Consider the following 16,559-nt stretch of genomic DNA (forward strand, 5'->3'; position numbering starts at 1 on the left):
ATTCATTTCCCCACATGCATCTTAGAAGAGCCAGCCTGTACAGCCTTGGGCAAGCTGCACAGTCCCAGGATGCCTCCAAGAAGAAGAGAATGGTAAACCATTTCTGAATATTATTTACCTGGAAACCATAAGTCAGAAGTAATTGGACAGCATATGATTACTATTTTCAAATAGGCAGAAATATATAGAATTTCATGCAAACACCTGGAAAAATTCATTGTCTGTATTACAACTTGGTGAATCTTCCACCAGGCATGGGCAGTAGCTGGAAGATTTGGAGGGCTGCATTCCAAATAGTAGTTTTTTCAAGTTCTGTTCCACACACCAGAAAAAATGCTATACAACAGAACAGGGCCATTGAGAAGGGAAAAGGGAAATGATGTGTGTGAATGTTGGAGAATGGAGGCTGATGGGTGACTGAACTGGGGGAAGGGGAAGACAGAAAATGTTCTGTGAGCCTTGAATCAAATTCCAGATAGCTTTCTGATCTCTACTATGAAAACAGCATTTTAACCAACTCCACGTATGCCTGTGTGTGTTGAGCCTGTCACCAAAGCCTTCTGCAGGTGGAAGCCTGTGTCTGCATATGATCCATCTTTGCTACCTAGGAAGAACTCCCACCCTACCCTCATATCAGGAGCGTGGAACATCTACTGCATGCACTTCAAGCCCCACAGCAGGATCTGCACAGCAAACTAGTCCTAGTCACATTTCTCTAAATGTAAAAGTATAATTTAAATATAATCTACATATTCAACTACCGATGGCTCTGGAATTCAAATATAAATTAATGAAGACAACATTATTGCCTAAAATTATAAGTCCACTTTCATATTTATTGCATATTTAGCTATGAAGTACATTCTGAAGTCTCACAATATAAACAATGTGAACTATTATTACTAATAGTTTACGCAGTCATAATACAAGAGAACCTATGATGCAACGTGACTGCAAGAAAAATACATGTGTTAGAACCAGTTATCCATGAAGAGAATGCACCAGAACAATTCAGTATTAGTAGATTCTCACTTTTCATTTATTGTTAGAGGCTTCCATGGAGGGAAGGGATACAGTCATGACCAAATCCATATGGCAGGAATGATCTTCAACAGATGATATAAGGAGCAGCTGCTCAAGGCATCTTGGCACAGAGGACAGACTTCCCAGCTTCAAACCAGCCTAACCTCTATGCATCTGTCATGGCCCCTGAAGTTGTCCCATTCCCTCACCTCTAGGGCTACAAAACAGGATCTAGTCACTGTCCAAATCCCTTCCCAACATCAAAAACAAGTCAGATTCTGAAATCAAGGTGTTTGGAGCACTAATGAAGCAGACGATTCACAGCAAAGCTGATCAAGGTCACTCGTTCAGTTAATGTCCCCATCTTCATAATAACCTGATACTAACCATCCACAGTGCAGTCTCTTCCCCTCCAGATAGGCACAGATTCTGTTCTTGGGACAGGTGGGATAAGTAAAACCAACTTTGCCTGTGTACAAAATGTTTGGTGTGTGAGCATCTGGAAGCATTTAAGGAACTGCTGGCTATTGCTAGAGCAGGGTGGCAGACCTCATACATGGTTTGGATATTTGCTCATCGGACAACCTGGTCCAGTCTTCTCCCTCTACCTGACCATCTTGCTGCACAGAATGATATTGAGGAGAGTTAGAGAAGTGTCACTAAAGCACCATAATTCAGAGGGTCTGAAATGTATGTGGGGCCCAGATAGCTATTTACAGGAGGAAGCAGGACACATGCAGCAAGAAAACAACCTGTGCATGCAAGTGATCAGGTGACACTGCAAAACACCACCATGTGTTGGGGAGAACAAAGTCAAAGGTTCAGGGCAAAAAGCCTACCTACACCGACCATAGAGTTACATCCTCCTTTCTGTTCCTCCAGTTTCACAGAAAACAGTGCAAAGGTATAAATACAAGTAGAACTTTCGTAGCTGGGGCCACAATAAATATTTACATACATACCACCACCTCTTGGGCTGGATTGGGCTGAGCATGTAAATGAACCAAAGTCCCCCTACATCCAAAGCACCTCGAATATGTCCCATGTTATAATACTGTTCCTGAGCCCATAATGCATTGAAACCAGTTAGAGCAGGTCAGAGCCACTGTGTGTGGTGCAGTCTTCCAAATTTGGACAGGTTTACCATGCCCAGAAACACCCATGCTGCTGTCCCGCAGGCCAAAACACCATGTGCACATGTACACCATATCTCCTTCATAGACTTCCCCTGCCTTACTAATGCTCTAAAAGGATCCCACGCATTGGGCCTGTTTAATCATGCCTAAGTAGAGAAGCTATCTCAACAGCTCAAAGAGAGCATGCCTTGGCCACTGCAGACGCCCAAACTCTTAAGTATGGGAAAGGGTGCAAGCACCTGCAGTGACATCAGCACAGTAGCACTGTGGGCATTAAATGCTCTAAGCATATAGCCTGCCAAAAGTGCCAGGGAGGTGACATGCAGAGGAGAGGCAAAGGCAGGAGCAAAGATGGCATGTCTGTGTAACCTCAGGAGTGAAGCGACTGATGCTGCTGCTTGAGAAAAGGACTGTAACATGGTCTGAAATACACCAGCTCCCTCCCTCCACCCACTCACTATTGCTGGATTGATTCTTTGCTGTCATTTGACCTTTTGAAAACGGGCGCTGTTAGGCAGGGTGATGGCTGGTGGAAAAGGACCACAGGCAGTGACATCTGGGCATCTTGGAAGAGCCACAGGACATGTCAGTGCCAAGGGGTACCAAAGCCTATGGCACAGGGAGCAGGCTGCTCTGCAAGAGAATCTCCTCCCCTGGGCTGAGGTTGAGCATCCCCTTTGGAGTGACATTGCCCTCATGGGTTATTGCAAACCCCAGGGGTGTCACAATACTTCTTGTTGGCATCCTAACCCTCCTGGGGGAGCTCAGAAGCGGGTGCTCTGATAGCGCAGACGGCGGATCTCAGAGACACCTTCGTCCCGGCAGTACAGGTCCCTGCCGGGACTCTGTGCCAGTCACCGACCCCCTGCTCCACCACCCCCTCCCCCTGCACTGCTGCTGGCACTGCTGGAGCTGCCTGAGCTGGAGCTGCTGCAACGGTCCTCATAGATGGAGATCTCAATCTGCAGGCAAGAGGCTAAGGAGACTGGGAGCTAGTGTGTGGCAACCCTGAACCTCTCCCCCCAATAACCACTTAGACCTCCCGTCACCCACAGCAGATCCTTTTCCAATACATCCATTCCAGAGCAACCCCAGCAATTTGATGGGTATCAGAGTCTTATGAATGGAGGCTTTTTTTTTTTTGACACTATACTTGTCCCTTGAATTGCATGGGTCCAAGCAGCACAGTTTTGGTTATACTGTACATGGATTATATCAATATGTCAATCGATATTTCAATAAACAAATAAATATTCAATAAATACTGTGCTGTTATTTGTCTGGCACGGCAGCCAGGGAGGCAGCTGGTACATGCCAGAAGGCCAACACAGATTGGGGGAGATGTGTATGTGTGTCTCTGTGTGTGAATCAACTGTTTGTGCTTTGTAATGACATTGGGGGGGGGTACAAGAGTAATAGAAAGATTTTGAAGCACATGAAGGTTTGGCACCCCGAAATGCAGCACTGATGGGAGAATTGTACTTCTCATATTAGACCAGCAATGGGGGACATGTGGTCTTTTATGTGTGTTGGATTACAATCGCCACCATCTCCCTCACCATTAGCTATGTTGACTAGGGCTGATGGAAGTTGCAGTCCAACAACATCTTGGAAGCCATATAAAGAGCTTGGGCAAATCCCTTTTTTGGACTACAACTCCCAAAATCCTCCATCACCCTCACAGAGAATGAAAACATCTGGCTCCTCAGCATAAGCTTCACAGCCTCTTGTTGTAGGAGGCAGGTGTGGAAACATGTCAGTGTTTGTTTGATATTGTGAACCTCGCGAAGCTGTAACACCACCAAGAGCACTGAGAAAACGAATTCATACATCACTGTCTTACCATTCAGCCTCAATGTTTCCAGCATCCACTGCCCCAAAGTATAGGGGGGCAGTGGATGATGGACATATTTCTCAATCTAAGCAGAGAAATATACTCCAAACGTAAATATTTATTTGTTTGCTTATTTTGTTTATACTCTGCATGTGTCCAAAAAATGAGAACCAAAGTGGCTTATACATTTTGGGTTGAGATGAACCCCACTTGGTTCATGAGCTACCCTACCCCAGAGAGTTACAACTTCTAGTGTATTAGAGTTGTTTGATGAGCAGCAGCAATTATCACCAGGTAAGTCCTCAGGCTTCTCTGTTCCATCTGAGCTTAGGTTCAGCATTAGCATGGAAGGAGAAAGGGACAGATTTTCTAATAAACATATCTTGTTATAAGCTATCCCTGGTCTTGGGTGGAAATTAAAACCCACTGGTCTCACAAAGACTTGGTCCTTGCAAAAATGAAAACTGCTATTTAGAGGTTTGTTGCACAGATCACTACAGCAGATCATGTGTTTGTAGTCCTCTTGGAGGTGTATCTATAAAAGCTATCCTTACAAATGCATGCACTTATAAATTTACCATTGTGTCTCTGGGTCTCAGCCTGAAATCTACTAATCCCATAAAGAAAGAGGCAGAAGAAGAGCCACGGCTGCACTAACCACAGCAGCAATTGTATGGGTTAAGCAGGAACATCTGCTGAACTAAGGAGAGGACTCTGAAGAACTTCTGCCTCCCAGCATCTCTCAAGGAGACATGAGCTAGTTTTATGGGTGTCTATCTTTCTTTGCATCCTTAGTGTCAACAATCAATCAAAAAGGATACAACCCGCATGCCCCGTTCAACTGGATCTGTCAGCAATAGCCCTCGGGGAGCATAGATCTTCTCATTCTGCTCCTGTATATATTTGGAGATCTTCTTCAAAACCTGAAGGGGGAAAAAATTAGAGATTCAACAGTTGTGTTGGAAAGATAATACCTAGCTAGAGACCCCGAATAATGAGTGAGACAAGAATAAAATAACTTTAACTACATTCTCCAGAGTTCTCTTGGTGATGTTTCACTGGTCTTCAAAATTGAAGAGTATTTCATGAAATTTAAACAAGTATGTCCTTCAGGAATAGAGCTAGCACTGTCTGGGAAACTGCAGAAAGACCAGCAATCTCTGACTGCTTATCATCCATCCCATGGTTCCTCCATGATGTATTTGTTCCAACCACAACAACCTTCATTCTACCACTTGGCAGTGAATGAGTGCAGGGTATATTGAGATGGCCATCCAAACTTATCTTTGAGAACCCACTTCTCTTATTTTCCAGAATTCCACATCTCTTTAAGAAAGCCTTTTAAAATCCGGAATAAATCTTTTTAAAATGAGCTTTTCTGCTTGAATTATTGTCATTATTGTTCAGTGGTGGTGCAGCACTAATTGAAAGGTTATAACCGGGAGCTTCCTGCTGTGGACATCCTCTGCAAATGTACTTCTGTTCTCTTTGAAATCAACATCTCCTTTGAAAACATTCTTTAAGCAAATCTTGTATAGATATTAAATAAATTTGTTTCTCTTCAAGATCTATTTTGTTTGACTGTTTGGTTTTGAGTTATAATTTAGCTGTAATTGAAATCTGACTGGGAAGCTCTTACTGCTTAAATTTTGCCTTGGCACAGATACTTAAAGTCCCTTGCTTTAAGATTTAAAACAGAGTCAAAAGTCACAGAAAAAAATGCTGAAAGAACCAAGATAAAAGGGATGTTGTATGGATGGTGGGAAAAACACTAATAGCATCTGTGCAGAGACCACTACTTTGAAAGAACAACGGTTCCACACAAAAAAAGCTTCTCATCCTGAATGTCACCATTTTGCCAGGACAATTCATTCCTAAGTGACAGTAGAAGAACACGATTAGGATGCAATTCCAACACAATTACCTAGGAATAGTTCCATTGAACTCAAGGGAGTTATTTCTGAATAAACCCACTGTTAGCCTCCCTCATATACTGTTTATGCCCCTGTGTAAATGACTGGTGCAGATGAAATTGAGGTCTCTTCCAATTGTGTGATTTTATTGCAATAGAGTTCTTTCCTGGGAAGGGAAGGGAAGGGAAGGGAAGGGAAGGGAAGGATCAGTTGTTGCCTTCAAGATGTTGTTAAATACAATGTGCTGTCAGTCTATTGTTGGCCAGCAAATTTGACAGTTGGAACCAGAACGAAAACCTTAAAAGAACAAAACAAAAGAACTAAAATGTGTCCCTCCTGCCACTTCTGATCATCCTCAAAAAAGGGATGTGACAGGCAGTACATCTCATCTGATGGTCCACGTGCATGTTAATTACATGTTCTCTGCATTCTCACCATCTCTACACTGGACAAGAGTAACAAGTGAGCAAACGATCTCATTGTCTACAACAGGGATGGACAATTAGGGGCTGCTAGATATTAGTGAGCTGCAACTCCCATCATATCTCATCACTGAATCTGCTGGCTACATCTGACAGGAGTTGTAGTCCAACAACATCTGGAGGGCCACAAATTGCCCACTCGTGGTCCCTATCATCCTTTGCAATATGGGTACAGGATTCTCCTGAACCATGCCATACTCCAATTACCAGAACAAAGTAAATGTCAATAAAAAATTTTGTCCTGTTAAACAAATGTTAAAATTCAATTTGTAATTCAAACTCACCTAGACTGACTCATATATTGTCCCTTACCATTCTAGAGCCTTGAATTTAGAACTCAGATTTCAAAGCACTCTGAAATCAGAGCACAGCCTTCAGTGCACCGTTCCTCCCTTGTATTTCTAAACCAGGAGTGGGTAGATAGTAGATCCACTTCTAGATTCCTGGATGATTTGCAGATCATGGGGAAAATTACCTTGGTGGGGGCTACATTTCCTAAAGTCCTCCAGCTGCCTCTGGTAATCAGATTGCTTCTCACATTATGTAGGCAAAGCCAGATTTGCTTATTCTGACTATACATACAGCAGAGACTTGCAGCTAATCATGACTCCTTTAAAAGTGAACTGATGTAATACACATTTTTACATGTATCTTTTTGGCTCACTTCACATTTTTAGGTGTACGATTAGACGTGCATTAAAAAAACATAACATGTGAAGTGTTCCTGTAGAAGTAGAAGTAATGATTTAAGTGACTATCACAGAGATGATGTGGACTGGCGTTAAGTGGAAACATTCTGTTCCCACCTTGTCACAACCAAAATCAGAGGCAGACAATCACTTCTCATGCAGTTTGAAAAGGTCTTGAAACAGGTCTTGCTTCCCATAATATGCACACATTTCTTTTATCTAGCTGTTGTGGTCAAACATGTACTGCAGGTTTCAGAAACAATGCAAGGAGTCCATCAACCCCCTGGAATAAGTGTACAAACCATGGACAGTGATTCAGCTTTCAAAACATCTGCAACTGATCACATATCTCTCCACTTTCTAGACAGAGGACAGGCTAAAAGAACCAGCTTTGGAACAGACTAGAATTCTCGGGTTACCACTTGTTTCACAGTAAAATGAGTTTGTTGCTAGACTACTGATGTTGCTTTAATTTCTGCTACCCACTGAGACCGTATGTCTTCTTTTTGTCATAGCCACCATAAAAGAAGATGCATTGTACAGCTTCTTTGAGTAGCAGAGAAATTAAAGTATCACGTGCAAATATCCTAACTTATTAAACCACTGCAGAGGACAGGAATACTGAAGTTGTTCTTACTGCCTACAGGCAGAGGTTATCACTGTACAGAATGTATTCTATTTAGCTTAGCCCAGATAACCCAGAGGCTTTGGCAAGGTCAGAAGTGCTTGCTTATCAATACCTTTGAAGAGGCATTATTATATGTAGGAAGCTTCCTGGAGGTATGCTAGGAAGAAAACAGAACCCTCATTACCGTATGTATATTTATGTGTGTCATGCATTCATAGCACAACTGTCCCACCTCACATCCTCTAGAGAATATAAGGGGGCTGTTTGACCCCCTCAGATTTCTTCAAGAACAATTGAGAGGGTACCAGATGGCCTCAAAGATGCAGCTTCCAACTTTTCTGAAATAATGATTGCCATGTTACTTGGTGCTTCTACTCCAAGTCAGTATACAGGCCATGTGCCTTTGGCCAAAAGTCAATGGGTAGTTTGCCGAGTGCCTGCAAGCCCTTTGTCTCTAGGGATGAAGGCAAGTAATTGATTCTACAGTCCTTGAGGTGAAACCTGGTAACACCACACCTCAAACTGACTTTTCAAGCTTGCACCCCCTATTCTGAAACTATAGTAACTACAAATTACTTTAGCATCTGCCTTGGACAATCTTTGGATTTTTCTGCTTCTTCTTCCTGTGAGACAGAAGGCGAGAGGGACACCCCACTTGCCAGAGAGCCATCCCTCCTCCACAACAAGGATAAGGAGGTAAGACCCCAGCCAGCACCCAAACCAACAGAGAGAGCTCAGCAAGGGACAAAAATAGAGGAACTGAGTGAACAGATACAGAAAATAACGATGGAGGAGGTTCAGGAGGAAAAGGAGAGGAAAAAGAGAGTGGAGTTTGAGACAGGAATAGGGAAGGTAAAGAGGAAGGAAGGGGAGTTGCCACCAGGCTGGGAATGGGTGTGGATGGAGGATCCCTGGACAGGGTCATGGGAGAGGCTAAGAGTGCCCAAAGAGGAGGCTGACTATAGAAGGAGAAGGGAGATTCCACCCAGATCCTCATATTGGGGAGAAGCCAAAGTGAGAGAGTGGAGAAGGAGACTGAGAGAGGAGAAAGAGAGAGTGGAGAGAGAAAGGAACAAAAGATCAGACTAGAGGATAAGAGAGATGAGGAGAAAGAGCTACAGGGAGGCTCCTGGGAGAACTGAGACCCAGTGAGATGAATCCTGTGGATTGATGCCTGGGATTACGAGATCATGCCCCTGTTGGAAGGTTCAATGGGGCAGGCCATAAGAGACTGGGTTCCTTCAGATTTGCTGGGACCATGGAACGCCAGTTGTGGAAATCCGTTCATGTTCAAAGATTGGAAACCCCTTCAGGACCATTCGCAGAAGGAGACAAGATCATGTTATGGACACTCATTTAATGTTAAATGCACCAATAAACCTTTCACCTATTTTGAAACAATAAAAATCTACTGATTTCTTTGAATCGAACATGGAGCCAAAAACCGAACCCTCACACTTCCCCCATCCTAAATTTTGTAATACCTGCTTAATCGTTGTGAAGAAATCAACATTTGGCTTTCCTTTCTTCCCATCTACCTTCCTTCAGTGACATTTGGGTGGCCTGATCAAAGTATTACCCAACCATTTACATGCTATTGGTTTATCTACCCAACATGCTTCACACTGGTCCATCAATGTATCTGTTAACTATGTTAAATTCATAGTATCAGGTGTTGCCCCAGGTCTTGTGTGTCCCCTCCAAACCTTCTCATAGTGGGTTTCCATGCAAAGAAAGATGAAGTAGGCTGTGGCACAGGCAAGGCACCCCTCCAGATAGGAGCTGCCTCCAATTTTCTCAGCCTCTGCGTAGAAGTTGTTGAGGGTCTTCACAGTTTCCTCAAAAAGATGCCGCTCAATCTTTGGCAAAAAGAGAACAAGGAAAAAAGCACATAAGAAACATACACATGAAACCTTTTTATGCATTTTGGTCTTCCCTTTTTACCTAGCTGAAAAAGATGGAACAATGACCTTAGCAAGGCCAAGAAGACTTACACAAGGAACAGGTATATAGTGGGGTGTCATCCGCATATATATTCTTATTCATGTCTGTGAGAGGTGGCCTCTCTATTGTGTATTTTATATGCGATGATCTAACTCTTACGAAATATTGATTCAGACTAAAGGGTGGGACTATGAAAGAGCAGGACTATAAGAGATTTGAATCAGAAAGAGAGGGAGAACTGAAGAGCCCAGAGCCACTGTTGACATTTGGACTACTGAGGCCTATGTCAACTTGGTTTAGCCAGTCTGCAATCCGCTGATGGATATAATCTCTCCCTTTGCTCTTTGGTTTGACAAAAGGACTTGTGATATACTAAGTTAGTCAGAGTGTGAGGCACAAGTCACAACTGTACCCTGCTATCCAGCTCAGGGGGAAATTTGGTCTGGAACTGGCAGATGGTCCCATCGCTGTAATCTCGCTGCACAAAGACCTTCGTGGCCAATGAGGCACTCCGCCGTAGTTCTTGGAGATTGTGGACCTGGGGGAAAATAACACAGGCAAGTTGTTACAACAGGCAAAAACATCTGCTGGAAATATGGAGGAAGAAGCCCATACAGAATCCGAGATCCTGCTCATCAAACAGCATGTATTGTTCTTTGTGCATGGATTCATGTGCTTCACTGTGTTACTTTATACAGCATTTTTTTTTCATTGAGATAACCCTATTTATTCTCCCCTTTTCCCAGCAACAATTCCATTTTCTGAAGTCCTCCCTAAAACAATTCTCCCACTGACATATTTTCTATGAGAGGAAAAACACAGAAAATAAGGTGCATATTTTCCCCATATCTGATTACTTCTAAATTGGACTACAATCATGTGCTGCAAGTGGTGCTCTGCTTGGAGATAACCTGGAGATTGTGGCTGATGCAGAACATTGTTTGCTTGGTGCTGACACAGCAGTGAAGAGTGAACCTATGACTTCTGCTCTGGAATTTCTTCAATGACTTCACCAGGATAACTTCAAGGTGTTCATATATGCAATGCCATAGTTGGGTCCAGACTCAGGTTAAGTGTCCTCCCAATATTAGCTTCCCACACTTTAGGAATAACATGGTCTTGTGTGTTTTATGCATGGCAGGGTCTTCTTTGAAGTACAGAGCAAGTTCAGACATGCATGTCTATTAACTGATAAGTAATGTAGAAAGCAGCCATCATAAATCAAACACTGCAAAGTAGATAATTTCTGTGGAGGCAAGGTGTACTATCTATTGAGAAGCAAGAGATATCAAGTAGTACACGACATGCATACATGAATTAGCACTCATGTTACTGTTTACATATTTATGCTATACCATATTGCAAGAAATATTCAGGGAGCAGAGAGAGACCAGGAAAAGATTTCTTTCATCTGGCTGTGAAGCAGCTGGACCAATGGACTACTGGACACCTATTGTCCCCCCTGGCAGCAGACCTCAAGAACCAGAAGTTGTCTTATGGCAATGAGTAATCTAAAATAGTTCTTGGGACGTGGTGCTGCTGTGGGTTAAACCTCAGAAGCCTCTGTGCTGCAAGGTTGGAAGACCAGCAGTCGTAAGATCGAATCCACGTGACGAAGTGAGTTCCTGTTGCTTGTCCCAGCTGCTGCCAACCTAGCAGTTCGAAAGCATGCAAAAATGTGAGTAGATAAATAGGTAACACCTCGGTGGGAAGGTAACGATGTTGTGTCTAGTTGCACTGGCCATATGACCATGAAAAGCTGTCTTCGGACAAACGTTGGCTCTATGGCTTGGAAACGGGATTGAGCACCATGCCCTAGAGTCAGACACAACTGGACTAAATGTCAAGGGGAATCTTTACTTAACCTTACCTAAAATAGTTCTGTCAGTGAATTTTAATCTGCATTTCCAGTTCCTGTGTTGGACACTCAGAAGAAGCCTGCACATGTTTTCCTGAAACTGTGTCCAAGGAAGTTGCACTATTATTCTGTTTTTAATTTAACCATTGTCAGCCCCAGATTAACCATTAAGCCAAATAAGCACATTCTTAGGGCATCAATAAAGGAAGGGGGCACCACAGAATCTTTTTCAGTGCCAGATATCCCATGAATCACAGTGCAAATGGTGCACTCTTCTATAACAAACCACATCCATCCGTCCAAATCCCTCAGCTTTCTCCTTCCTTCCCTCAAAAGCCACAAGAAAACCACCTCCCTACCTAAAGCAACTGGGTATGAACCAGTAAAAGCTAAAAAGTATAAGGACTCACCTAGTGAGAAAACACATGTTTTGAGTGAAATGATCCATCATCATAATCATTGTTGCTGTTTTGTTTTGTTTTCTTTATTTTAACTTCTGTATTTTGGGAGGTTGGGTGGGGATAAGGATAAAATGAGTTGTTCTTTTAGACGTATGGCCTCTGTACTATATGTGCAAGCCAAAGAAATAACAGCCACTGTTTAAAAATGCCCCAAAAGGGGTTTTAAGCTCTTCTGTGTCCTTTTCTGTTTACAGATTCTGACAAAAATCTGTCTATATTAATTAAAGAGTGAAAGCACAAGATTTGGATGAAAACCAGTAATTTTATTGCATGTATTATTTTGTATATAATACATGGTTCATTTTTGTCACATGCTATACAATTAAATTATGGTTTTTTTGTGCATATAGTGTGTGCATCATATGTTTTTTTTAAGTCATGGGACCTGCTGTGTGTTATACTTGTAGGGGGCACCATAATTTTTTTAGTGCTTAGGGCTTCTAAAGGTCTTAACCCCAACCATTGTAGAATGTAGATGTGATGACAGGTAGGTAGGTAGGCAGGCAGGCCAGCAAACATGGACATATAAAATTTAGCTCCTCCTTATACAAATCAGCCTGTTCCAGTGTCTCTACCTGCTCTGCATGCAAATCAGAGATTACTCACAAAGGAAGGAAGGGAAAGCCTTGAGAACCTGAGTTGTTTATGCAGTCTCTCAATACTTGGGGGAATTTTAAAGGTAGCCTGCAGTGGGAGCTCCTTTTCTACCCACTGAGGAGTGGGACTTGGGGGTAGGGTGGCAGCTTATTGTATCCAAAGGAAGCCCTTCATTCTAAACCAGAGTTTGAACAGAGAAAGTAAATTTCATGGGGAAGGACCTCCATTTCTATGGGGAAGGACCTCAGTTTCTTGCATCTCTCTAACTGAAGTTCAACCTCACCCTGCAGGCTCACAGAGATCATCTATCACTAGAAATCCAGAAACTGAGACTATTGAGGTAAAAAGAGTGGGGCAGCTACCAAGCGATTTCCATAGAGTGGCAAGGTAAGGACAGTTTTTTTCCCTAGAATTATACTTGTAGGCATTTCTCCTGAACTGTTATACAAACCATTACTGAGACCAAACTCAGATAAAAATACAGATTCGTCTCACTTCTAGTTTAAATCCTAGCCAAAGACCACCAATGAAGCAAGGAGTGAGTACATGCCATGAAGGCAAGAGCCTGGCTAATAGGTAGGCCAGCCTTGGATCTGCTTTTCTTGATTTATGAAGACCCAAGAACTACAATTTCATTGCAAGATCCTCCATAACCACAGCAGATGCCTGTCACACAGTTTTAGAGAATAAATGGCCTATAATATATCCTGGCCTAACCCATTATGACATTTTATCAGCAGCTCTGCATGGCCTAGATGTGTACACACCTTAACATGTCTTTGTAAGTGACTGGCTTGTAAATTAATGGAGCCAGAGAGTTCTCAGCTGAATTTCATCATTGCCCTTCCCATCCTCTATGATAGCAGTTTCCAATGTTGGGTAACCCAGGTGTTCTTGCATTGCAACTCCCAGAAACCCCCGGCAGCACAGCTAGTGGTGAAGGCTTCTGGGAGTTGCAGTCCAAGAATAACTGGGGACCCAGGGTTGGGAACCACTGCTGTATGACAAGACATCTTGAGTTTATTTCTTGATTTCTGTTTCATATGCTTATTCAGTGTATGAAAAGGAAAAACATGCAGCTGAATAAGCAGTGTGTTTCAATGGTTAGTGCATTATGTGTAGCTCTGCAAAGGAGTACACTTTGCTTTTGCTTTCCCACCTCTGTTCTTGACAAATAAATAGCAATCAACTGCATACATGAAAGAATGCACTGAATACACTAAATTACATTTTCCTAACAAGAACCCAGTACCCTAGTAATTCTGTTCACCAGACTGATCTCAACCTCATCTTTTCCATTTTGTGTTCTCATGATATAGAAATTTCCTCAGACAAAATGATCTGAGTCTTTGCAAGGTTCTTGCATTGAATTTGTTCTTCAGACGTTGCTCAGTTTACCAGTTGAACTGTCCCCAAACTTCTCCCTACCTATCTTATTGCTTAAGACCTTAAATGTAGCACAAACATTTGTTCCTCCTTCTCCATGCCCCAATTGTGTTTTCAGAAAAACTCTGTGAGGTAAATCACAAGAGTATGACTGAGGATTTCTATTCATTTCAAAGAAACTTCCTGACAGAAGTTAGACTGTGGTATGGAATACCTCAAAAGGTAATTGACTCTCCTTTATTGAAGGTGTTTAACCAGAGGAGCTGGCTGGATAGCTCAGAGGCTGGGATTTCAATTCCCCACTGTGCCTCCTATGAGTAGAGCCAGCCTGTGTGGCCTTGGGCAAGCTGCACAGTCCCAGGGCACCCCCAGAAGAAAGGAATAGTAAACCACTTCTGAGTACTCTTTACCTGGGAAACCCTGAAAAGGGTTGCCATAAGTCAGAATTGTCTTGACAGCACATGATCATTATTATTAATATTAAACAGAGGCCATTTGTCAGGGATGCTTTAGAGTGGGTTAGACTTGATTAACCTCAGGATCCCTTGCAGTGCTACTAGTTTATGAATGCCCAAGGTCAACCTGTGAAAATCATGACTAGAACCAGGTCTGGGTGGGTGTGGGTGAGTCTTCATAGTCTAATCAACATAAACTGTTTTCTGATTCTCTGATTTATTTCTTGTGGGCTGCTTTATTTGTTCACTTGTGATGAATATTTAGTATATTATTTAAGTTTTATTTTATGTTATCTTATGTCTGTTTCACTTTGTATATACACCACCCAGAGCAGTTTTTCCAATAATTGTTGTGGTATAAAGTTCAATTTAAAAAGAAATAAGTTATCTATTTGAATTTTGAATAAAGCCCATTGTGTCATAATGTCATGTATGCTTGACTTGAACACTGCAGGGCAAGATTTTATATCAAATATAAATTAAAATAGGAACCACCTATCTCTTATCAAAATAGAAAAAATGTATAATGATTATATTGTACCGTGCTTCCCCCAAAATAAGACAGGGTCTTATATTAATTTTTGCTCCAAAAAACACATTAGGGCTTATTTTCAGGGGATTTTTTTTTCAATCTACATTTATGCAAATACTGTACAGTTATGTCATCTTCTTCTGGTTGCTGAACAGAGAAAGTAAGTTACATGGGGAAGGACCTCCATTTCCATGTGAAATGGGGATTGAAGAAAATGCTCTACCTGTCTAAGAGAAGAGAATGATAAAGAAGGTTAGAAGGAACTGTAGAATTGCCACTGCTTCTCTCCAGCATCTCACGCCTCAGTTTCTTGCATTTCTCTACCTGAAGATCAGCCTCACCCTCCAGACTCACAGAGATCATCAGTCACTAGAAAACCAAAAACTGAGGCTATTGAGATATGAAGAGTGGGGCAGCCACCAAGCAATTTCCATAGAGTGGCAAGGTAAGGACAGTTTTTCCCCCCTAGAATTATACTTGTAGGCGTTTCTCCTGAACTGTTATTTATGCAAACCATTATTGAGACCAAACTCAGATAAAAATACAGATTCATCTCACTTCTAGTTTAAATCCCAGCCAAAGACCACCAATGAAGCTAGAAGTGAGTACATGCCATGAAGGCAAGAGCCTGGGCAATAGGTAGGCCTTCTTCTGGTTGCTGCACAATGGTGGAGGAGGGGGTTTCACTTAACTGGGACTTATTTTGGGGGTAAGGCTTATATTATGAGCATCCTGAAAAATCATACTAGGGCTTATTAGCCACCTAGAGTGGTCGCAATGACCAGATAGGTGGGGTATAAATGGAATAAATAAATAAATAAATAATATTCTCAGGTTAGATCTTATTTTCAAGGAAACAGGGTATGACGCTAATTTAGCATTATTTACTATTTAATATGCTGAAAGAGAATGCAGAGGAAAGTGATATGGAAAATACGCTGTTGCTGAATATTTTATATTGACAAAAAATAATCTCTGTCTACTGATTTACTTTCTCATCCTTCTGTCTTTACTCTCAAAACCCAGGTAAATAATCTAGGAAAACTCAGACACCTAGAATTGAAGCAGAGTTAGGCCCAAAGTATTAAAAATCACACTGAAGAATAATAGCCTCCCTAATAGATTGATGTCACATCTTTATTTAGAAAATGACACTTTTTCATTACTGAGCAGAAAGTTGAAGTTAAAGGGAGCAGAAAAAAGCGGAATATCTAATATGAGGTTTGTTGACCAAGGTGCCGATCAGACAGCCATTTGTCCTGCTATTTGGTTTGCTGTGGGGACAGGTTGGTTCACTCATTTTTTCAGCAATCAGATATAATCGCTATTGTGAATCAATCTGTCCCTAAGGCACCCCTACAAACACCTTTCTGTGACCCTGTTGATGGCTTCTACTTTTTTAATGCACGTTGGTTAACTCTAGTTTGGTTCATTTCCAGTTTATGTGGTCTCTGGAAATAAACCAAGGCGTGAGCTGTCAAGGGTTCATATACTATCTATTTCTGGTATTGTGAAGTGGCTTAATAAGTGAGCCGCTTCAGGATCTCAGTAAATTGAAATTTCCCTTGATACCTGGCAGAGGGGCACAGGTGGCACAGTGGGGCACAGTGAATTTATTTTT

At 42.1% G+C, this 16,559-nt stretch overlaps 1 protein-coding gene across 5 annotated transcripts in view; it reads right to left on the minus strand.

The window, feature by feature from the left end:
• Positions 1-815: 815 nt before the first annotated feature.
• GOLGA7B (golgin A7 family member B) overlaps positions 816-16,559 on the minus strand; it is a 54,552-nt gene continuing 38,808 nt past the window's right edge. For 3 of the 5 annotated variants that reach the window (XM_020812057.3, XM_072995708.2, XM_020812059.3), the window contains exons 2-5: positions 10,062-10,187; positions 9,412-9,564; positions 4,815-4,916; positions 816-3,121 (exon numbers count right to left, since the gene is read on the minus strand). In XM_020812057.3, the coding sequence (XP_020667716.1) occupies positions 3,014-3,121; positions 4,815-4,916; positions 9,412-9,564; positions 10,062-10,187 (489 nt within the window). In that variant the 3' untranslated portion in view covers positions 816-3,013. The remainder of the gene's footprint in view (positions 3,122-4,814; positions 4,917-9,411; positions 9,565-10,061; positions 10,188-16,559) is intronic. The other 2 variants (XM_072995709.2, XM_078389403.1) reach the window with 1 other exon arrangement.

Source organism: Pogona vitticeps, chromosome 3 (genome assembly GCF_051106095.1).
Source record: "Pogona vitticeps strain Pit_001003342236 chromosome 3, PviZW2.1, whole genome shotgun sequence".
In the NCBI taxonomy this organism is placed as follows: domain Eukaryota; kingdom Metazoa; phylum Chordata; class Lepidosauria; order Squamata; family Agamidae; genus Pogona; species Pogona vitticeps.